This window comes from Typopeltis vanoorti, chromosome 3, assembly GCF_054136105.1.
Source record: "Typopeltis vanoorti isolate ZY-2024b chromosome 3, IOZ_Tvanoo_1.0, whole genome shotgun sequence".
NCBI lineage: Eukaryota > Metazoa > Arthropoda > Arachnida > Uropygi > Thelyphonidae > Typopeltis > Typopeltis vanoorti.
The window spans coordinates 43,392,267-43,417,804 of record NC_143551.1 but is presented as its reverse complement, the minus strand read 5'-3'; the positions used below and the strand labels follow the sequence as shown (position 1 = coordinate 43,417,804).

Below are 25,538 nucleotides of genomic sequence, written 5' to 3'. Positions count from 1 at the left end.
TTTGTGACACGGTGAATCATAGAATTAATTAAATGGGGAGGAAACTATGTGAATTAGGTCTTCACCAGGACATTTCCCATTTGTTTTAATGCTTGTCTTATTTCATCTGAAGTGAATTCCATATGCAATGGAGTTATTTATATTTCATTCATCTATTGAAGGATCACTGTAGAGGGGGACATTTCTTTAGAAAATTCTTCTAACCTGCTTAGGATTTCTTCTTGGTTCCTTATTGTAGTTATTTGACTTTTGTTAACTGGTAAATGTTTTCTTAGTATTAAAATTTTCATATTTTTATTGTTTTCAATTGTTTCTTTTATTTTTTTATTGTTATAAGATCTTATTTCATTTCTCATCTTTTTCCTTATTGTTTTGCATAGTTCTGCACATTCTATTTTAGAAATTAACTTTTTGTCTTGTTTCATATTTCATATTTAGTTTTTTTTTTTTTTTTAGTAGTCGTAAGGTTTCTTCTGAAAGTTTATGGTCTTTTTTGTTGCTTTTGAATTCATTGGCTACTGAGATTATTACTTCCGCTAGGTTTTTGCTTATTTTATTTATGTCTTCTTCTTCAAATATATTTATTGTCTAGTTTTTGATAGGAAACTACATGTATAATGTGTATATGACAGTACTTAATATTTGAAATATCACTCTTTGGCCTTCATTGCATGGAGGCTGAAGTCTGTGAGGCAACATATCGAAGATAGCATGCACAACATCCAAAGGAAACGCAGCAGCTGGTCGCTCCCAACCCACCTTCAGGCTGATGATGCTGGGGTGTCATTTCTTACAGAATACAACCACAATTCCAATATATTTAGATTAAGACTTCCAAATGGCTAATCAAATGATAAGTGATCAGGCACATTCATCTCCAACCACTGTTTTTTGGGGTCCTTGCTTTGTGTGCAGGGCCGAATCCTGTTGGAAGGTCCACCTACCTACCATGAAACAAGTTATTCAGGAGTCATACCACAGGTTCCAGAACGGTGTCTTGATATACTTTGGCAGAGGTTTGGATACCCCCCTCCCGATACATTATCCCACCGAACAACCATCACTGACACAGGGTGATGACCTCTCTGAATTATACCTTCACAGCCCCCTCAAGATGTTGTGTCCTAACAGAGCACAGCTGACTTATTCTTTCATGGTCAGATAAGTCTTCTGTATTGTTAGAACAGTTAATAGTGCAATACACAAATGTCCTACTGATCGTGAGTGATTTTATCATGTTGAAAATAACAAATGGCTGCACTCCAACCTTGTGAAGTGCTATTACAGCTAAACTTGTAAGTGTTGGCTATGCATAGAACCGGGCTTGCATAATACTGCAGGCAGCATGGAAGTTGTAACAGTATTTATAACAGCAAGACTGTATACCCTCTAAAGATTCATATTATGAATTTATGGCTATATAAGAATTTGCAGGCAAATTAAAAGTAATTATGGCTAAAGTTTTATTATTATTATTATTATTTATTTTTTTAATATGTTGATGAAGCTGGCTTGTTTTGAGAAATAATATCTTCAGGATCTTACCTAGAAAAAAGCAAAAAAATCTGCTACTGGATTCCAGACTGCCGAATATAGGTTTACTATTATGGTTCATGTACAAATCTTTAAATGTGTTAAAGAGACAGAATAATAAATATCTCCCAGTTTACTGAAAAGTCAATAAAAACTGCTTGTATACCAGTTTTACTTTTTACAGTTCTGTAATTCCTTTCTGTGTCAAGCAAAGTTATTCTACTTGATAATGTCTAAGGACATCCAGAGAATCTAAATACTAAATGCATCACGTTTACAACAGTTAGACCAAGGTGCAATTGCCACTTTCAAAATTTTTGTCAAAACCTTTACCAAGCAACTAAATGAAAGAAAAAGTCAAGCTTAATTGTAAGCTAAAGTGAGAACAATTATAACCTTGCAGATGGCCTGGTCAACATAGCCAGGTGAATGCATAAAGGAATCCACTACTATTAGATGTTGGAACTTTTGCCCAAAGTGGTTAATGAGAAAAGTCTCTCCCATGATGAATAATGTGGTAACCAAAATTGTAGCAAATGTGAGAAAAAAAAAAAAAAGACGTGAACCTGAAGACAGTCGACAAGTATTCACGGGGGCCTTACACTAATGAGTTTTATCACAGAAGAGCGAGGAATTAGATGAAAGGCTGTATCAGAAATCAAAATGATTGTGCATGATAGAGCAGAATTTTTAAACCCATCTTTAAATGAAAATTTCAGAAAATTCATGTAGTTGTCTGATAACACGTTAAAGTTGGAGACGTACATCAATTTCAAAAGCAAACTCGATAATTGGCTTGTGTCTCATAAAGAAATTCACAAGTAATAGATAAGATAATACCTAGTGTTTGTATCTTCAAACATTAGGCACTATCAACTAGTGGAAGCTTAGCTGATTAGTCTAGCACTTATTTTTAATTAAAAATTTGCATTTTCATTAATAACCACACACACATTCAAGCACACTTTGAATGCAAAGGGGTGCTTAAGGGTCAAAGCTGTATAACTGGGAGGAGACCTCTACGTAACCTTTTAAGGAATGTGAAGAACCGACTGGGACTACTGACCTAATGTCCAATCTTCACCTTCATGCAGTGCACTCTGTTAGGCATCCACCTGGACACTGAACAAAAGAGGATGGCTAAATCCCAAAATATGATTCAGCAGACTAAACTGTATTCTTATTGGTTTAAACCACAATGTAAAAATGATGGTACAACATGACAGAATTTCATGCTAGCCAGGGCATCGCCCAGTTAAGCACAGCCTCTGTTGGCAAGGAACTAGGGCAAATAGCACAGTCAGCTACTGGAACAAATCCTAAAACATATCTCAACTCACCATCAGCAGAATTCAAGATTGGTACTATCAACGTAAGAAGCATCAATGGAAAAGAAATGGAACCAGCAGAAGAACTGGATAAGTACCAGACTGACATAATAGATGTGACTTAAAGAAAAAACAAAAACAGGTGAGATCTTTCTAAGCAAACAATACAAAATGTTATATTCAAGCAATAACAATCAGGGCAAAGAAGGAATAGCTATAGTAATCAACACTAAATATGAGGATAATCTTCTTGAATGGTAGGCAATATCAAGTAGTGTGGGCAAATATCGGAATGAGGAACTAGAATGAGACTTACTTGTGCCTATGGTCCCCACAGAAAATTCTACTAAGGAAGAAATGGAGGAATTTTTTGAAGCATTAGAGAAGGCAGCTGACACAATGAAAAATTGGTCCTTGTTGGAGATCCAAACAGTAGAGAAGAAAAAAAAAAAAAAATTTTTTTTGAGAAATTTTGGAGAAAAGAGCTAAGCTAATAATAATAAGTGCCTACTGAATTTCTGTTCAGGACATGGGCTAGTAATCACTAACGCCATGTTCCAACATGGTGTTAATAATTGTGCACAAATTCACAGGGGAAGAAGACAGAAGAAATACAAATAATCTCACTGACTGTATTCATCACTATTATAGTTAATAGTGATGTTTTTCTCCTGATCAACAGGTGATATCAGAAAGATATCACCTGTTTTTGTTTTTTCTTTCAGTCACATCTATTATGTCAGTCTGGTACTTATCCAGTTCTTCTGCTAGTTCCATTTTTTTTCCATCGAAGTGATCACTATTTAGTTTGGAGCAGGATAAAATTGAAGTTCATATTGAAAAAGCAGGGTATGTAAGAAAGTTTTAAAACAAATCAAAGTTGAGTAGCTTTCAGATCAGAGGTGAATTACAGACTCAAATTGCCTCTGAAAAAATCAAAGAGTTTGGAAACAAGAACCAAATCTTGGAGATTCAGTGGCAAACCCTGAAGAAAACAGTGGTAGATTCGGCCAGAGAGGCATGTGGTGAGGTCTGTAAGAATAAGAAAATTAGAACTCCATGGTGAACTCAGGTAGTAAAAGGGGAAATTTAGGAAAAGAAGAAAGCATATCAAAAGTTCCTGGCAAGTAAGTCAGCTGGTGTTCTTAGAGAATACAGAGTAAAATGTAAGAAAGGGAAGCACTATGTAAAAACTAGCTAAACACAAGTCATGGGAAGACTTTAGTAAGAACATAAAAAATAAATATCTGGAAGGTAGAAAAATAATCATGCTAGATTATTGAAAAGATCAACTGAATCCTAATGGAGACTCCATAGATCAAGTAAAAAATGCCAAGTATTTATGATTTTTTTTTTTTTTTTTTTAATAGATACATGACACTAATCGACTGGTAAATTCACCATCGACTGATATACTAGTTATGCTTTTTTTTTTTTTTTGTTATACATTTTTTAAGACTATTATTTAAGTTTGCAACTAAATTTTGAACAGACAAGTCCACAGGTTATTTCTGGCTGAAGTATGTTAATACTAAGAAATGTTTTCAAAGCACAGAAAGAGCACTGTGATTTGTGATTACGGAAACAATGACAATTCTTTGCTGCAAACTTTGTTTTAGCTTGGCTAGAAATAAAGACACATTCTGCTTAAAAATGTAATCGCTATAAGAAGTATCACTTAATATTTTTAGTCCATATGCGAAGAAAACAAAATAGTACACTTAATAGACAAAACATTAGAGATGGGGATGATGGGAAATTGACACTGGCGTGCAAAGTGAAATGCATCCAAACTGAACATAGACGGTAAATAGGAAAACATTGGGACTTCCCAACAGTGTATCACAATCAGCAAGCATGGGTAAATGCAGCAATCATTGTGATTTCAATCGTGGACATATTATCAGCACAAGACAGATGGGTCATTCTATCACCCAAGCAGTAAGAATTCTATGTTTCTTGAGGGCAACTGTATCAAGGGTCTACTGCAAATATACCATCAATGGACATGCCAATGCCCAGAAAGCAAGTGGTGGCCGACCACATGCCACTGATGACCGGGGTCAATGTAGACTCTCCAGGCTCGTACAGACCAACTGCAGCACAAATCACCATCCAGTTTAATTGTTGGAGGGCCAAGCAGCATTAGCGAGCTAAGAGTATGCCATATTCTGCATACCATGGGCAATTGGAGCCAATGCCGAATTGTGTACCACTGTTGACAGCTAGACATCTTGCCTGGTATCAGGACCATCAAAATTAGACCTCTGCAGAGTGGTCTGATGAATCCTGTTATCAGCCGTACTGAGCTGACAGGAGGGTGTGGGTATGGTGTCGACAAAACAAGGCCATGGCCATGTCATGCCAGGTCAGCTCTGTGATGGTTTTGGGGAATTCTCTCATGATACACATTAGGTCCATTAGTGTGTTTCTGGAGAGGTTCTTAAATGCAAGTTACCAGAATGTGCTGGTTGATCACCTACACATGTTCATAGCCTTTGTGCATCCTGCAGCATGGTCTGTTAATGCGGGCTCACTGTGCAGCAACCACCACGACATTGCTTCAGGAAAACAGATCGAGTTTAGGACCACCCAGTGGCCCCCGGTTTTAAATCTGATCGAATCTCTCTGGAAAGCCATAGAGCACAACATCAGATCCATGTATCATGGACCAAAGTCTGAAGTGCAGTTGTGGACAATGCTGCAACAGGCATGGCTGCAATTATCTTTGGCAACTCTCTGGCACCTGGTGGAGTCAATGCCATAGAGAGAGTACAGGCTGTTATTCATGCTAGAGAAGGACTGACACTATTAATTAGGTATCTCGAATGTTTTGTCCATTGAGTGTATTAGAAATTCTCTGAAGAAGTGAGCTTATGTTACCCACTAGAAATAAGAATCTAGCTAAGCAAATTACCTTAAAATTCATTTCAGAAAGAATGCGAAACTGCTTGCTTGCCCATATTAGGTCTTTGGTAAGTGGTTTACCACCCTAATAAAAATAAAAATGTCTGCATTATGCACATCAAGATTAGATCACAAAATTGCTTTAAAAATACTAACATTAATTTGGATATTAGCAATGACTATTACCTTGGTAACAAAACACTAAATTAAGCCAATATTAAAGAAGACTAGAAAAAGGATACTGTGTAAGAAGTTAGTTATGCATTATTAATAGTCTACAAGTAACCTATTAGTTTTCAAGTATTAGATAAAATTACCAAGTCTAACAACATACTAACAAAATGATGTATTACTAGCAGATATAGTTAGTGTTGATCAGGTCTTTAACAAAATTAAATTTTTGAATCATGTTATAAGAGTGAGCATATCCATAATCTGGGGAATAACCAGAACATATCGATCTAAGTTTTATGTATTAATCACACACAAATATTATTTAAATATCCTAGTCATGCTGATTTATATAATGGTAACAATATATGAAAATGCATTTGGATAATTTGAAATAATATTCGAAAAGAATATTGATCATATCTATGTAATAAGGCAGATAATTGAAAAGACTAATTTGATTCAATCTAATTCAACATTAGCTATTTTTGAAGCCCTTAAAAATCAAGGAATTGAAAAAATTTACATTGATATACTTAATCACATATATAAAAATTCAACTGCATCTTTAAAATCAGGAACAGATAGGAAATTTCTTATAAAAAAAGGGAGTTAGACAGGAAGATGCCATTTCACCTAAATTTACAGCAGCCCTAGAAAAAGAAAAAATGTTTAAAAACTTGGATTGGGAAAATAGAGGAATTATGGTAATTTACCGATGATATTGTTTATTTAGGAAACTCTGCAGAAAAACTTCAACAAATGAGCACTGAATTGGATGCAGAAAATAAAAAGTAAGGATTAAATATGAACAAAGACAAAACAAAGATAATGTATAATAAATACATTACCAAAAAAGCCAGTACAAATGGAACATCAGGAAATGAAGTTTTATTGAAGACAAAAGATCACAGTAGAGGGCGACTATTAAAAAAAAAGAAATTATACGTAGAATTCAACTTGATTGGATAGCTTTTGAAAAACACTGTGAAGAACTCAAAGGAAACACTCCAATCTGTCTTAAAAGAAAACTATTCAATAGTTGTATACTTCCAGTTATGACATATAGTGAAAAATGGACTTTGACTAAAAAAATTGACCAAGTTGAGGATTATACAGAGGAAAATGGAAAGGTCATTACTCAGATTTAACGTTCTAGACAGAAAGCGCAATATTGAATCAGAACCGAGACTAGGGTGAGAAACATAACTGCCATTAAAAGATCGAAATGGCAATGGACAAAGTTGATATCAGAATGGTATGCTACAGATGGAAAAAGCTATAGGAAGGCGAAAGAGACAGTGGGAGAGATAGCAGGAACTCAGTGGCATAGAAAGGCTCAAGATAGAAATGAATGGAGGACATTGGAAGAGGCCTTCACCCAGCAGTGAACAGAAAACGACTGATGATGATGATTCAAACAGATAAGATAGAATTAAACTCCTCTAAATGTAAAATATCATCTTGAAACATCATCATAAAACAGCATCTTGAAAAAACTGTCAAAAACATGGAAGAACTACTAATCAGGAATTCACTGGAACTATTCAAACAAAAAACTATCAGCATCGGAGGCAGGGGAAGGGGATCAAAATGAGTTAGGACTGACACTTTAATAGTAATAAAAATCTCAATTATAGCCTTTAAAATATCTGGACACACAAAATAATAAATTCACTTTCATTACACCAAAAACCACTATAGAAAATTTACTACAAAAAACTGATCTTGTTGCAGTCACTACTAGATGGATATAGTAAAGAGTTGATAACATTTATGAATGATGTAATGCCATGTATCTATCACCCAAGTAGATATTTAAGATTAACAATAAAGATAGTTACAATTATTTATGTTATTCTTTGTAAATCTTCCATTACAAATGATTAAATTTTAGAACTAAGTTTTAATAAGCAGTTTTGAGAATGATGCTGAAGTTCATAACTGTGGAACTACAAAAAACGTGATTAATACTTATGGAGATAAGTTATAATCAATCTATAAGAATTCAAAAAACGCAGGGGACTGTAAAAAGTGAAAAACGATAAACTGAACTAAACAAATTGGCTGATTGATTTATGGTTAATTGATGCAAGGACGTTCATAAGAAAGGTTACAGCAGTACATACGGTATTAATAAACAGTCATAAAGAGATAAATTACTAAATAATATGTTATGTCCAAAAAGTTTAGAAAATGTAGCATAAAAAGTATAAACACTTTTTTCAGCTGAAAACCTGAAACCATTATTAAGACCAATGGAGAGACAAGATGAATTGCTTGCTGAAGTTATCTTTAAATTATCATGTTACAAGAGTGACAGTAAACTGTGAAGTCATCAACATAAGGGCATTGATTACAGTGGGGTTTCAAAAGCTGTTCAGTGACTGAGTTAACTTTGATGGCAAAATGTGATACATTTAAAAGTCTTTTTTGATGATATAGCTAAGATAGCGTATTTCCCATTGCGACTTGGAAGGATCAGCAAGACAAAGTTTTTTTATAAATACAGGTAGGTACCCTCTGAGACCTACATTATAGACATCTTTTAATATGCCATATTTCCAGCTGTATCATAGAATGCATCTCTTATACATGTCTCTAAAAGGACCAAATGGTACAAAGATGAATGATGCCTATGAAGATTATTATGTGACACCTCTAGGGAGTCCAAAGACTCATCGAGAGAGAGAGAGTGTGTGCCAACAGCATCGAACAATTATCCACTTCCAACTACTAACTTGCTTAACTTTTTTCGTAAGCCATTAGTAGCAGATGCTCTACCAACTGACCAACCTTTGCTGACTACACTGTGTATTGCAGAGATCACTGCTTTCTAAATACTAGAGAGGTCTGGCACTAACCATTTTACTCTGACAGCTGGTCAGAGTAAAAAGGTCGATAATTGTTTGCTTGTGTTGAATCCATTCTGAGTTTTGGGATAGCAATGACAATTGAGTAATGCCAAAAATCTGGAGACTCTGCCTCTAAGTATTCCATTGTATATTGAGAAGAGATACACAGATGATGGAAAAAGTTTTATCATTGATAATGGATGTAACTGGGACCAACTGCACTGCGGTGAAACAAAAGAGCGCTTCTTAGTTCTTCCTTAACAATACCGATTGTATGGCTCAAGACTTTTGGTAAAAAAATTTAGCAACTATTTCTCTTGCTGCTCTTTAATATTAAAAATTGAGGAGGATATGCAGCTGTTGTTGAGATGGTGGCAAAATTTTTACCCAAAAGTGTCTGGTAATAGCTTTGGGATCAGAAATAACACATCCATCATGATCCAATGATGAAAAATGGATCCAAGATTTTTGACTGACATTTCATATAATGTGCTTTGGCCGAGTCATGTTTAAAAGCGGGGTGCTTAAGAGTCAAAGCTGTATAACTGAGAGGAGACCTCCACATAGCCTTTAAAGGAATGTAGAGAACCGACCAGGGCTTCTGACCTAATGTCAAATCCTCACCTTCTCGTGGTGCACTCTGTTGGGTATCTACATGGATACTGAATGAACAAGGATGGGAAGGCAATTTGGGATTTAGCCGACCAAACTATATTTCTATTGGTTAAACAAAAATAATGATACAACATGACAAAATTTCATGCCGGCTGGGGCATCGCCCAGTTAAACAAGGGCCCCGTTCTTTTCGTCAGGGAACCAGGGCGAACAGCGAAAAGTCAGCTACTGGAACAAATCTGAAAACACACCCCAACTCAACATCACCAGAGTTAAAGATCAGTACTATCAACATAACAAGCCGGAATGGCAAAGAAATGGAGCTAGCTGAGGAATTAGATAAGTACCAGATCGACATAATACGGGTGACTGAAACAAAAAAGCCAAAAACTGGTGAGATCTTTCTGAACAATAAATAAAAAATGTTATATTCAGGAAATGACAATCAAGGAAAATAAGGAGTAGCCATAGTATTCAACAGAAAATATGAGGCTAATCTTCTTGAATGGCAGGCAGTCTCAAGTAGAGTGATGTGGGCAAATATCAGAATGGAGAATTGGACAATGAGACTTATTTGTGCCGATAATCCCACAGAAGATTCTACTAAGGTAGAAGTGGAAGAATTTTTTGATGCTTTAGAAAAAGCAACTGACACAATGAAAAAGGAAAAGTTGGTCCTAAATAGCAGAGTAGGAAATGATTGTCAGACATACAAAAAATATTTTGGGAAAATTTGGAGAAAAGAGCAAAGCCAATAATAATAGCAGAAATCCAACAGGTATTTGCCAAGGACATGGACTGGTTATTACTAACACCATGTTCTGACATAAAAATGTGCACAAATTTACATGGAGAGAAGAGGCAAGGAATAAGAAAAGTCTCATTGACTATGTTATTGTTGATAGTGATGTTTTCTTCCTGGTGCAGAACACCAGAGTGTACAGAGGATTTGAAATTGGAAGCAATCACTATTTAGTCTTGAATAGGATAAAATTGAATTTCATACTGAAAAGAATAACATGTAGGAAAGTTTTAAAGCGAATAAAAGTTAAGCAGCTCTCAGATGTGAACTGTAGACTAAAATACACAAAGATTATTGAAGAAAAAATGAAAGAGTTTGAGAACAGGAACCAAACCTTGGAGATTCAGTGGCAAACTCTGAAGAAAACATTGATTGATTCTGCCAGAGGGGCATGTGGTGAGGTTGTCTGCAAGGATAAAAAAATTAGAACTCCATGGTGGACACAAAGTTAAAGAGGCAGTGAAGGAAAGGAAGAAAGCATATCAAAAGTTCCTGGCAAATAAGTCAGCTTGTGCTCTTAGAGAATACAAAGACAAATGTAAGAAACCTAAACACTATGTAAAACTAGCTAAACAAAGTGTCATGGGAGGACTTTGGCAAGAACACAGAAAATAAATATCAAGAAGGTGGCAAAATATTCTGGAGGTTGTTGAAGCAGCTTAGAAATGGAGGAAAGAGCTGTAAAAGGAGTTAGAGATGATAAAGGTTACATGAAAACAGGAGAAAAAGATATACTTGAAGTGTGGAGTAATTACTTCGAAAAATTGCTAAATGAAACAAGCGGTGATGACAGCACAGTGGTAAAAAACACTGACCAGGCATGCAGTCAGGAATACATATCCATACTTGAAGTATAAAAAGCCATCAAAGGTTTGAAATGTGGAAAGGTAGCAGGAATAGATGATATTCGACCAGAAATGCTGAAATATGGTGGTATAAAAGTCTTACAGTGGCTGCACTGCATAGTTCAGAAAGCCTGGACAGAGGGACGAATTCCCGATGATTGGAGTAAAACTCTAATAGTACCCATATATAAAAAGGGAAATAAAACTGAATGAGATTTACAGAGTTATTTCCCTATTGAGTGTTCCTAGCAAGATCTATGCAAGCATACGTGAGAAACGGTCGAGAAGAATTGTGGAAGAAAAGCTTAATGAAGAACAAGCTGGATTCAGGCAAAATAGAGGCTGTCAGGATCAGATCTTCACTTTACGACAAATAGTTGAGAAAGCATGGGAATATAACAAAGATCTGTATTTAAGTTTTGTCGATCTGGAAAAGGCATATATATGACAAGGTGCCAAGAGAGAAGCTATTCAATACGCTGCAGTTATATGGTGTCAATCTGGCATTATATCAAGCAATACTTAGTCTGTATTTGTAAGTCGGCAGTTAGAATTGAAGGAAGTACAGGAAGATGGTTTAATGTTAAATCTGGTGTGACAGGGATGTACATTATCCCCTCTAGTTTTCATTATCTATATGGATCAAATTATGAAAGAAAGTGTATTAAACATGATATCAGAATTGGAGATGTTAATGTCAGCTCTTTGCTTTATGCAGACGATGTTATACTTCTAAATAAATCTGCAACAAGTCTGCAAGAGTCCCTGACTAAATTGAGTAACTGTTGTAATAGATATGGTATGAAGGTCAGCATTAAAAAGACAAAGACAATGAAAAATAGGCAGAATCATTGAAAACGTCAATTGTGTTGTGAACAGGGAACCTGTGGAACAAGTAAAACATTTCAGCTACTTAGGCACGATTTTTAGTGAAGATGGTAAATTAAATCATCCAGGAATGCATTAACAGAGCTAATCTCAGGTGGTCTTAAACAGAAAGGAAAGATTAGCAAAACAAGTGTTCTCTGCCATGTTGGCAGGAAAATGACCCAGAGGAAGACCAAGATATAGGTGGATTGATACGGTACAATGTGCCTTAGACGATAAAAATATAAGATCTGATAATGATATTATTTTAGTCTTGACAAGTAACAGACTGATTTGGAGGAAAATTGTAGATAGGAAGTTAGTAATGATGTAAATTTTTCATGTAGTACTATCATATCCTGTATACCCCCCTTGAAGGTACATGTCAGGAATTTAATGATGATGATTAAAAGCTATTAGCTTTGATGAGGTAGGATATCTAGAAAATATAACACATGCTCTGTCTCGATCTTTTGTTGTCTGCATGTGAGTCTGGATTCCACGAGCTTTGATAGAGTGGGAATCGAGATGATGCTTTAGGAAATGAGGCTGATGCTGCTAGAACAGTTTGTTATTGTGTTGATAGTTTGTCATCAGTCTGTTACATACTTCATTAAAAAGGTGTTTGACCGACTGCTTCAACATAAAAATTTTACAAGATGAGAAAAAGTATTCCAATCAGTTTGGTCTGTTTTCAATATAGGCATCCCTGTAAGAGAACATGATTCCTCTGATGACTGCTTCTGTATATGTTCACTGTGAAACACCACGTGCATAGCAGAAAAATGGCAGCGGAGCAGATAGCAGATTTCAAGATTTGTTGCAGAATATCAGCAGGTACATGGAAGTACAAAGTCTATTATTCAAAAGAGAGTTCATTATTGTCAAGCATTCATTCAATGATATCACCTTGTCCATTTGGGTTGGCACTACCCCAAAGAGTGTTTTCCCTAATTCAAGTCAACCAAGAAGTATGAGCATAGGCAACTGCAAGATATGGTTATCAAGGTTGATTTCATTTACCTCAGCACCTATCGATAAATAAATGGAACATGCTGTAATAAGAAATCCCACAGATGGAAAGATCATTAGAACAGTATTAAGCTGGACCTGTCAGAAAGAAGTAAGATTGCCAACAGGAGCTACATACAGATTATGAAGACCAAATGAATATTTGTGAACTGCATATACTAGCCATTAGGAGAAAAATGGATGATATGATTGAGACTTACAAACTTCTAAAAGGTTACAGGATACCCGTAGATGGAATTTTTCATTTCATAGAGGACCGAGAAGAGAATTAGAGAGCATTCATGAATGCAGTGAAGGCGAGTGAGAACTAGATTTTTCTCTGTTGTGTGATTGGAATGGATTGCCATTTGATGCCATGTGTTCAAGTAGTGTGAATGAACTCAAGAAAGGTATGAAAGTTGGTGCAGGTGATATGCGACTTTCAATTAGTCTCTGACACCCTTGAGGTCTCTTAACAACACTGTTCCTTGTACATTTATTCTGGGGAAATTATTTTTCAGAAGTGGGAGCACACATCATTATTGCATAGCCACCTCCGTGGAGTCCTAAGACTCATCGTGAGAGATCCAAGCTATCAACACTATCTATCGTACCTCTCCTTGAAACCATTAACAGATAAAGAAATTGCAAATGACTCAGGCAACCCATCCCATTCATACACCACTCTCCAAGAAAAAAAAAAATCTGGTCCCTTACTAACTACACTCTTACCCAACTTAAAGGGATGACTTCTTGTTCTCTGCCACCTCTAGCCAAGTGCTGAAACATTTCTCTCACATCAATCCTATACAAGTTTTTAAGTAACTTAAATGTTTCTAATATCCCCCCCCCCCCAACCTATCAACCAACTTTTGCAATCCACAAACCCTTCATCTATCATCATAGGAAACATTCCACAGACCACTCGCTATCTAGGTCACTCACATCTGAATCCTCTCCACAACTTTCTCATCCCCAAGAAACCCAGGTAACCAGACCTCAGCACAGTAATTCAGATGTGGTTGTATCAAAGCTTTATGAAGAGAAATGATAACTCCCTTATCCCTGCTTGTCAGTGTGTTCTTCAATAACCAAATAATCCTGCACCTTCGAAACTTCAGGTTCTATCCATTACTTCCCCCAAATCCCTGGCTTCATCAATAATCTGGAGTACAGTTCTCTCGATATGGTATAGAGCTTGTAATCTTTGTATCTAAAAATGCACAACTTTACACTTTTCCACATTAATTTGACATCCATTATGTTTTGCCCATACTATTTATATCACCTTGAAGCTCTTAACATCACTTTAACTACCACCCTACCCAACTTTGCATCAAAAGCAAAGAACCGAATATCTCCTTGAAATTATTTCCTATACGTTTTCTGTACAAATTGAACTGCAACGGTCAAAGCACAGGGCCTTGAGGCACACCACTAATCACCTGCCTTCTCTGAGCTTCTGCTCCTCCATATACTAGTTTTGGTATCTCTCCATCAGCCACTTTTATCGATATCATCGGTTTCATATCATTTCCATAAGTTGCAATTTGCATAAAAGTTCCAAGTGGGTATCTCTTGTACTTGTTTGGCTGATTTCTTCTTGTAGTTGTTCAAGAAATCGACTATATTGCTCCTCTTCATGTGATTGGTCTGGGACATAAACTTCTATTATTTTTATATTTATTCTATTTTCTTTTGCTTTGAATCTTACTGAGATGATTCTAGAGGAAATTGGTCTTACATCAACTATTAAGTTTAGGAGCCATTTTTTTAATGATTAGTGCTACACCTTCTCTGTGATGGTTATATTTCATTCCTGAGTAAAATATGCTTGCGTTTTTTTATGTCAATTTTTCTGGCACCTGTCCAGTGGGTCTCTGCAACTCCCACTATTTCCCATTTAAACAGTTCAAGATCTCTATCAGTTTTAATTTCCCAGATTTGTACAACATTCTGATGTTGATGACTGAAATATGCAGTTTGCGTTCCACATAGCTGTCTTCTCGCCTACTCTATGTGGGCTTGAATTAGGCATGTTGGTTCTCCCATACACGGTAGCATTATTTCTGCTTCTATTTGCTGGCCAATTCATCTTTAAGGATTTTAGGCAATTAATGCAGCTGACTGGCCAATTCCTCTGCTGCATACCTGTAGGTCTGTGGGAGATATTTCATTTCCCTCCTACCACCCATTTCTGGGAGGCATTCCCTGATCCACCACCTGGGAATGTGCTTTCTAGGAGTTACAGGCACCCCCCGAATGATTCTAGAGGAAATTGGTCCTACATCAGACTATTGAGTTTAGAAGTCATTTTTTAATTATTGTTGCTACACCTTCTCTATTTGTGTACCTTACTAATTTGTGCACTTTTAATGTCTCTCCGATATGATGCAACAAAATATAGGAATGAATCATACAATAACAGTATAAGAAGATTTAATCAGCTTTATCTTTATATGCTGTATTTTTTTATATGCTTAATATATTTCCCTACAGATGATTATCTTTTGTACCATTTGGTTTTCTTTGATCTGTCATAGTTTGTTCCCCAATGATGCACTGTTGAAACAATTTTTAACATTCTGTTCCCAATATATCTGCAAAAACAATCAGCTTCTTCTTGTGAATTTGGTATCTTTTTTTTCTTCTTGCAACTGACATCACCTGTTAAGTCTCCTCCCCCCCTCACTCACACACCATATGAAGAGTTCCACAAATTACTTTCTTCATAAGATCTAGGGATCATCAAATTATATAATAATTGTTGATTTTAGAAATTGTTAATTCTTGACCACAAAGATTAATGAAAATTAACTATTATTTATTTTTTAGATATTGGTCAAGTGTAGGTGAATAACTAATTTAATTACCAACTAGTTTCACTGCCTTGTGCTGTTGGCTTCATCAGGGTACAACAGGAAAGCAAAGAAACGAAAATTACAAGCTAAACATTAACTGACAATTCTATTTCAATAACAAAATAGTAGTGCACGAGAAACAATATGCGTGTCGCGGATACATGATTTACTTATTGAGATGCATTTTGTAGTTTGGACTGAAGTTCATTTCTTGTGTGCTTATTGATCTAATTCCAAATATCTGGTAGGATTAAATCTTGGTTCCTGTTGAGGTTATTTGTGGGGAGCCAATATCCCCATAATCACACTAATTCTAGAAAAAATTAAATTTAGGCAATCTTCTTCTTCTTCTGCAGCTTCTCCCACTTAAGTGGGGTCACTGTTTGTTATGAGTCTCCTCCACACCTTCCTGTCTTGGGCTGTCACCACATCCAAGTTCTTCATCTTCAAGTCCTCTTCTACCAGCCACCTTCCATCTCTTCTTTGGCCGCCCACGCTTCCGCCTTCCTTGCACATCCATCTGCATGACCCTTCTTCCCACATATTCGTCCTCCCTCCTCATCACATGACCAAACCATCTCAACCTTGCCTCCTGTATCTTCGCTCCTAAGTTCGTAACTTTCACTGTTCCCCCGACATAGTCATTTCTCGGACGATCTCACCTTCCTGATGACATTTCCTTCCAGCTCCAGGTCTGTCTCCTGGCTGCTGCCCACTGTGCAACACATATACTCTGTCTTACTTCTGCTCAGTCTCATACCTCTCTCTTCCAGTACTTTTCTCCATCTTTCCAGTTTAGTTTCCGCTTCTTCTCTTGTATCTACACACAGCAAGATGTCATCTGCATACAACATTGTCCAAGGTGCATCTTCTCTCACCTCCTCTGTTACCACCTCCATCACAATATTAAACAGAAACGGACTTAATGCTGACCCTTGATGCAAGCCAACTGTTACTTGAAAACTTTCTGTCTGTCCCAAACAGGTCCGAACACTTGTCTTCACAATTCTGTACATTTCCTGCACCAACCTGACATATTTCTCCGGCACCTTCTTCTCCCTCAGACACCTCCAGACTTCTTGCCTTGGCACTCTATCGTATGCTTTCTCCAGATCAATAAATACCAGATGTAGCTCCCTTTGTTTCTCTCGATATTTTTCCATCATCTGTCGTAACCCAAAGATAGCATCTGTTGTTGATCTACCAGGCATGAAGCCAAATTGTTCCTTTGCAATCTCCACCTCCTCCCTCAATCTACCATCAAGAACCCTTTCTAGGATCTTCATTGTGTGGGACATCAACTTTATTCCTCTGTAATTTTTACAGTCTTGTGCATCCCCTTTACCCTTGTAGATGGGAACAAGAGTACTCTCCCTCCATTCCTCGGGTATATTTTCCTGTTGGCAAACTTTCATGAACAGGTCCCACAGCAGGTCAATTCCCTCTTCCCCCAGTGCCTTCCATGCCTCCACTGGAATTCTGTCGGGGCCCACCGCTTTTCCATTCCTCATCCTCTTCATGGCCTCCGTCACTTCCATTCTACTGATGTTCTGCACCATCCCCTCAGAAGGCTGCCCATCTCCTCTGTGAGTCCTTGCATTTTCCTCATTCAGAAGTCCCTCAAAGTATATTTTCCATCTGTTTCTTATGTCCACATCCCTCCATAATACTCTTCCTTCAGCATCTTTGATCTGCCTCACATGTAAGATGTCCTTAGCTGCTTTATTTCTACATTTCGCTAGTTGGTAAATTTTTCTCTGTCATTCCTTTGTTTCTAATTGATCATACAGATCTTGATATGCCATGGCCTTCGCCTGTGCCACAACTCTCTTGGCTTCTTGCTTTCTCTCTTTGTACACCAATAGGCAATACAGTTGTAAAATCTCTCATGATCAGTAACTTACCATGTTCATTTTTACATCTTTATAGAGAGATTGCACTTAAAGAAATGTCAAAGTTTGTACTTGTAATAACTTAACCATGGGCCTTTGTTAAAATGTGGCGCATGACATTATGTAATGCTGTTAACTCATGTCCATATATGACAATTTCAATAGACACAAAGTATGATGTCATCACGTTCAGATGTCCACACGACCATACATGGAAGTTTCGAGAGACGTGCATGCGTACAATGGAAGTCTGGGCCCTTTCTAAGACGAAACGTTGAGAAGGACTTTTGGTCCTCCTGGATCCACTGCCATGAAAAGTCTGTTGTTGGTAATCAAAAGAGAAGCATTGCAAGTCTTAGGTTTCTCTTAACTGGGTGTGCCGCCATGAGAAGTACTGTATCGATCATCGGAACATCTTGCTAGAAAAGAGCTGCACAATGAAGTCTCCTAAAAAGCATAGAATAATCGATGACTTGGACAATAAAGAAACTTAGCAGGGGGATTATAAACAAGCTGGCAGAAACAAAGAGAACAAAAGGGACACTTTTGTATGGACAAAAGATTCAAATAAAAGACAGTGCTGAATGAGAATAAATATTTGTATATGTGATATTTCCAAGTAAGAAATATCGAAATAAGTTCACTTTAGGTGTGTCTAAATCTACTTGCATATAGGTAATTATTGTAAGAGTAAGAAGAGTACTGTACTAGATTTATTAATTTCTGCTAAATTAATATTAATTTAAGCTTACTCAAGGTATGCATTATTCTCAGTTTGTGATTTAACTTTAAGGGAAGAAACAACTAAGTGCCTGAATCAGGTATTGAAATTGATGGAGACTTGTAATGCCATTGTATATGTTAATGTGGATCAGATTGTGTAAATATTCCTTTTTGATTTTATTAAATGGTTTGTGAACACAACACAGTGGACTAATTCTGTCAATGCACTATCCTGAAAATTTTGAACCTGCATAAGATAAAGTTTAAGTGATCAATAATCAAGATAAGATTAATTAAAGGTAAAGATTAACATAAGCAGGAAATGCTAACAATATCTGCAGTCTTTAGTTAAAAATCCTATAATCCTGCACAATACGCAATCTAACTAATGTAGCCATATAAATTTGTTAGACTGTACAGCATGAGAGCATTGGATCTAGTAGAAATAAATAAATGGCAGCAGTCGACAATTCACAATGCTTAAGTAAAGAAAAACAAAGACATAGCAGGGTTGAGAAATATAATAGAAATAAAGAATGTTTAACACAGTCACTACAAAATTAAATTATTAAATGTATAAGGACACAGGTAACATGGTATATACTTAGTCAGTACAATCATAATTAGACATAATATATAAATCTCTTATAAATTTAAAATAAAGGTCAATAGTTCCATCAAAGCATATTCTGAGGTTACTGACTCATTTGCCAGTTTATTGTAGTTCTTGCTGGTAGATATTCAAAAAATTTCATGTTTGCCTTGGAAACTACCAGCAAATTAAGGCCACAGTGTAAACCACAGCCTACATTATATATATAGAAAAATTTACATTATTTCTTAACTATAACATGCAACAATAAAGAAACAGTTTCTGTAATTGCAAACTGGTCACTGGTTGAATACATGAAGTAAAACTAATTATTTTATTTTGTATTTCTGCCAAAGCAAGCAGATTGTTGTAGTGATCTCCATTCCAACAGATGATACCATACTGCAATGAAGAATCTACTCAAGAAATACTATAAGCATCTTAAAAATGCTGCATTTATAAATTTTTAATATAAAATGTGTTATTTATAAACCTCAACTTACAGGGTGGCCCAAAATGTAGTGACCAAGTTTAAATCCAATTTTTTCTGTAATTAGCTGGTATAATTAGAAAATAACTTTACCGACACATTATAGACATCAAGCCATTTGTGTCTTTTCATTTTGCCTCCTTGTTCAGGAATAATACAGCATTAAATTTGGTAGATACATTTTGGACCACCCAGGTATTTGTTAAAAATGAGATGTTGGAGTTCCATTTCAGATTGCTGTCAATATGGAGGCCAAAATATTCTTTTTTTTTTTTTTTGGACAATTCTGGATAGTATAAAAACAATTATAATTTAAAATTATGGGGTGCTTAAGGGTCAAAGCTGTATAACTGAGAGGAGACCTCCACATAGCCTTTACAGGAATGTGGAGAACTGACCAGGGCTTCTGACCTAATGTCAAATCCTCACCTTCTCGTGGTGCACTCTGTTGGGTATCTACATGGATACTGAACGAACAAGGATGGGCTGGCAATTTGGGATTTAACCGACCAAATTGTATTTCTATTGGTTAAACAAAAATACAAAATAATGGTACAACATGACAAAATTTCATGCCGGCTGGGGCATTGCCCAGTTAAACAAGGGCCCCGTTATTTTCGCCAGGGAACCAGGGCGAACAGCGAAAAGTTAGCTACTGGAACAAATCTGAAAACACACCCCAACTCAACATCACCAGAGTTAAAGATCGGTACTATCAACATAAGAAGCCTGAATGGCAAAGAAATTGAGCTAGCTGAGGAATTAGATAAGTACCAGATCGACATAATACGGGTGACTGAAACAAAAAAGATAAAAACTGGTGAGATCTTTCTGAGTAATAAATACAAAATGTTATATTCAGGCAATGACAATCAAGGAAAACAAGGAGTAGCCATAATATTCAACACATAATACGAGGCTCATCTTCTTGAATGGCAGGCAGTGTCAAGTAGAGTGATTTGGGCAAATATGAGAATGGGGAACTGGACAATGAGACTTATTTGTGCCTATGGTCCCACAGAAGGTTCTACTAAGGTAGAAGTGGAGGAATTTTTTGAGGGTCTGGAGAAAGCTACTGACATAATGAAAAAGGAAAAGTTGGTCCTTGTTGGGAATCTAAATAGCAGAGTAGGAAGTGATTGTCAGACATTCAAAAATGTTTTGGGAAAATTTGGAGAAAAGAGCAAAGCTAACAATAATGGCAAATACCTGTTGGATTTCTGCTCAGGACATGGACTGGTTATTACTAACACCATGTTCCAACATAAAAATGTGCACAAATTCACATGGAGAGAAGAGGCAAGGAATAAAAAAAGTCTCATTGACTGTTATTTTTGATAGTGATGTTTTCTCCCTGGTGCAGAACACCAGAATGTACAGAGGATTTGAAATCGGAAGCGATCACTATTTAGTCTTGAGCAGGATAAAATTGAATTTCATATTGAAGCGAATAAAAGTTGGGCAGCTCTCAGATGTAAACTGTAGACTAAAATACACAAAGATTATTGAAGAAAAAATGAAAGAGTTTGAGAACAGGAATCAAACCTTGGAGATTCAGTGGCAAACTCTGAAGAAAACACTGATTGATTCTGCCAGAGAGGCATGTGGTGAGGTTGTCTGCAAGGATAAAAATATCAGAACTCCCTGGTGGACACAGGAAATTAAAGAGGCCGTAAAGGAAAAGAAGAAAGCATATCAAAAGTTCCTGTCAAATAAGTCAGCTTGAGCTCTTAGAGAATACAGAGACAAATGCAAGAATGCTAAATACTGTGTAAAACTAGCTAAACAAAAGTCATGGGAGGACTTTAGCAAGAATATAGAAAATAAATATCAAGAAGGTGGCAAAATATTCTGGAGGTTGTTGAAGAAGCTTAGGAATGGGGGAAAAAGTGCTGTAAAAGGAGTTACAGATGTAAAGGTGACATGAAAATGGGAGAAAAAGACATCCTTGAAGTATGGAGTAATTACTTTGAAAAACTGCTAAATGAAAGAAGCAGTGATGACAGCACAGTGGTAAAAAACACTCAACAGGCCTGCAGTCAGGACCATATTTGAAGTAGAAAGCCATCAAAGGCTTGAAATGTGGAAAGGCAGCAGGAGTATATGATATTCGACTAGAAATGCTGAAGTATGGCGGTATAAGAATCTTACAATGGCTGCACTGCATAGTTCTGAAAGCCTGGACAGAGGGATGAATTCCCGATGATTGGAGTAGAGCTCTCATAGTACCCATATATAAAAAGGGAAATAAAACTGAATGTGAGAATTACAGAGATATTTCCCTACTGAGTGTTCCTTGCAAGATCTATGCAAGTATACTTCAGAAACGGTTGAGAAGAATTGTGGAAGAAATGCTGGGTGAAGAACAAGCTGGATTCAGGCCAAATAGAGGCTGTCAGGATCAGATCTTCACTTTACGACAAATAGTCGAGAAAGCATGGGAATAAAACAGAGATCTGTATTTAAGTTTTGACGATTTGGAAAAAGCATATGACAAGGTGCCAAGAGAGAGGCTATTTGATATGCTATAGTTATATGGTGTCAATGGGTCATTATATCAAGCAATACTTAGTCTTTATTTGAGTTGTAAGTCAGCAGTTAGAATTGAAGGAAGTACAGGAAGACAGTTTAATGTTAAATCTGGTGCGAGACAAGGATGTACATTATCCCCTCTGTTATTCATTATTTATATGGATCGCATTATGAAGGAAAGTGGTATTAAACATGATATCAGAATTGGAGATGTTAATGTCAGCTCTTTGCTTTATGCAGACGATGTTATACTTCTAAATAAATCCGCTACAAGTCTGCAAGATTCTCTGACTAAATTGAATAGCTGTTGTAATAGATATGGTATGAAGGTCAGCAATAAAAAGACAAAGGCAATGAAAAATAGGTAGAATCATTGAAAATGTCAACTGTGTTGTGAATGGAGAACCTGTGGAACAAGTAAAACATTTCAGCTACTTACGCATGATTTTTAATGAAGATGGTAAATTAAATATAGAAATAGACAACAGAATCAACAAAGCTGGTATGGTAGGAACTCAGCTGAATAAATTCATATGGAATAAGAGAGAAATTAGTCAGAACACTAAATTAGCTGTATACAAGACAGTGTTCAAACCAGTTTTAACTTATGGATCTGAGAGCTGGGTCAGAAGTTTTGCTTGTCTCCAGTGGGTGCTCCCACTGAAGAGACCTAAATAAAGTCGAAACTAGTCTGGATAGTGGCCCTTCCCTTAATGCATAACATTATACATATCTGCAAGGAGATGTGTTTTGCGTTATGGGAGATATTGAGATAGGAGTGTTGGTAGCTTGCTCCACCTTTGCAAGGAGTTGCTGGTGTTGTACCACTTTACCCAAGTCCCAGAGATACTTTCAGGCGCATACTTTGTTTGCACACACTTGGATAAAGGATTAAACTAAATTTATTAATGAAAAGTATGTTTCCTAGCATACAGAATTCACCCCCCCCCCCAGAATGATTATAAACATGACGTCATAATACAAATCAGAATTAATGAGGGAATATTTGTCCATTTCAAGTTGTTTGATCCACATTTCACTTAACACGTCTATATATGGTTCAATTTCTGAGAAAAATAACATTAAATTATTAAAAATTTCAACCTTAATAACCTAACATTTACATGACATAAGTTGACTTTCTTAGATGAATTTGAAGTAGTAAGAGATGTTAAATTATATATTTATTTTACAGTTGCACAATGATCTAGGTCAGCGTTTCTCTATCTTTCCAAGCCCAAGGACCAGTAAAATGCCTAAAACAGTCCTACTGTTTTAGGCATTTTAGTTTACATAACACTAATTTATGTAATTTTTTAAATAACCTATATGGGGATTACCAACATTTGGGAAAAAACTGTGCCATTTACAACATAATAAATCTAAAAGCATGTTTTGAATACATATGGAAACATAATTAAATTGGAAGTAAACAATTAAAAGTGTATCATCATTGAACAAAGTGTTTTAATTTTTATTAAACAAAAAAATAATGATATAATTATATTGCTACTTACTTTTAATGAGATGGTTGAGCTTCTCAGCCCTTGCAGAGTTGCTGGTTAAGTTCAGTTGAATATCAGCATACACACACTAAGACGATTTCTGTATTTTATTTTTATTCGAAGGAATGATGGAAATCCTTTCTCACAAAGGTTGTAGAAAACTGCATGACGATTTTCAATACTTCTTCAGATAATTCGGGAAATTCACTTCTCACTGAAGGCAAGATCCAGAATTGAGCCAAACCAAGATCACGGAATTGCATTTTAAGCCCACAGTCACTTGATAGCTCAATTAACTGTTCTATTTTTCAATAACGAAAGGTCGTTCTCATGCCTGTAAGCCTGAAATGGATCACGAATCCACAGAAATTTCTTATAAAAGTTATTTGGAAAATATGTTTCAGAGTTTTGAGGTGCTCACAAACCCTTTCCAGAAACTCAATCAACAAAAATATCATTTTCCACTAAAAAGATTCCAATGTTGGAAAAGGTACAAATTGTCTGTCTTTTACATAACTAATCCATAACATCAGTTTTTTTCTCTGATGGCTTTATTTTGTCTTGGGCATTAAAAATAGTTGAAGAATTTCCCAGAAGGGAGAGATTTAGTTCATTTGTTTTCGAAAAAATGTCTGAAAGAAGGATAATGTTGATAACCAGGCTTTGTCAATAATGAGTGATGCAAAAGCAGAATTAAGTTCATTTACAAACAATAAAATTATGTGCCTTAATTGAAATAACCTTGTTAGTAAACTTTGCTCCTGGAAAGTCAGCGAATTTCAGAATGAAACAAAAGTTGTATATATTCAGTGGCCATTTCATCGCAGAGTATTGAAAATAACCTGTTATTTAATGGCCGAGCATTAATAAAATTAACTAACTTTACAGCATTGTATAGCATAGCTTTAAATTCTGGTGGCATTCTTTTGGAGGCTAATGTTTCCTTATGTATGAAACAATGTGCCCAATTCATATCCGGAGCTACTTTCTTGACCTTAGAAACAACACAACTGTGCCTGCCTGTAAGGGTACGAGCTCCAGCCGAACAGAAGCTCATACATTTTTTCCAATGGATCCCTTTGTGTATTATATAATTATTAAGAGTGTGAAATATTTTTTCTCCACTTGTTCAGGATATCAAAGTTCTACAAAACAGTATATCATCTTGAATGTTATCGTGCGCATACTTACGTAGCATATTAACTATGCATCATTTGTAACATCAGTAGTCTCATCTATTTGTAATGCATAATAAGGCCTCTTCTCAACTCTTTCGATTAATAGAGATTCTAAGTCACCTGCCATATCATTAAATCATTTAAGAGGAATCAAATCAACATCTTTCAGTAACTTATGGTCAAACATAGTTTTTACCACATCTTTTATAGCTGGAAGTCGTAAATTTTCCCCGATAGAATGAGGTTTCCCTGTTTTCGCTATGCTTAAGTTGACATGAACGCCAAACTTAAGAGACAGGATGCTTCCAGGACCTTGCTATTAATCGAACCAATGGCCGAAACTATATCTTTCCCATGATTTAATGTCCCTAAGCGTCACTGAAAAAATTCAATTGGCTTATTTTTCACATCACAATGTAGAGTTTTTAAATGTCAGAGTTTCACAGGTTTCATGCACTTGTTCGACAACACTTCATAACACAAAACACATTGAAGTTTCTGTTCACTTTCATTTCCACACCAAATAAACCCGAATTCAAATATGAACTGTTATGCTTCCTACTGTAGTTTTTATTTGAACAGCTTGTTTCTTCTACTTTAATAGTATCAGATTTACTCGTTGTTACAACAATTATCAGAATTAAAGTTAGTATCACATGTTTCATTTGCTTTCTTTTCAAAGTCCTAGTTCTATGCCACTTTTCCATTATTAAAAAAACGTTTCCGAAAAATATAAACACTGGGGTTAACTCACGACGCACTTTGTCCAAGTATCACTTAGAACTTCTGAAGATATACTGAGCCTTGGTTGAAGGAGGAAACCTTCAATAA

At 36.1% G+C, this 25,538-nt stretch overlaps 1 protein-coding gene across 3 annotated transcripts in view; it reads right to left on the bottom strand.

Annotated features, from left to right (window-relative positions):
* Positions 1-25,538, bottom strand: part of LOC150108083 (protein Gawky-like) — a 328,768-nt gene that overhangs the window by 135,354 nt on the left and 167,876 nt on the right. For 2 of the 3 annotated variants that reach the window (XM_090390597.1, XM_090390595.1), the window contains exon 7: positions 5,779-5,853. The exons of the other annotated variant lie outside the window; for it this stretch is intronic. In XM_090390597.1, the coding sequence (XP_090246723.1) occupies positions 5,779-5,853 (75 nt within the window). The remainder of the gene's footprint in view (positions 1-5,778; positions 5,854-25,538) is intronic. 3 annotated transcript variants of the gene reach the window in all.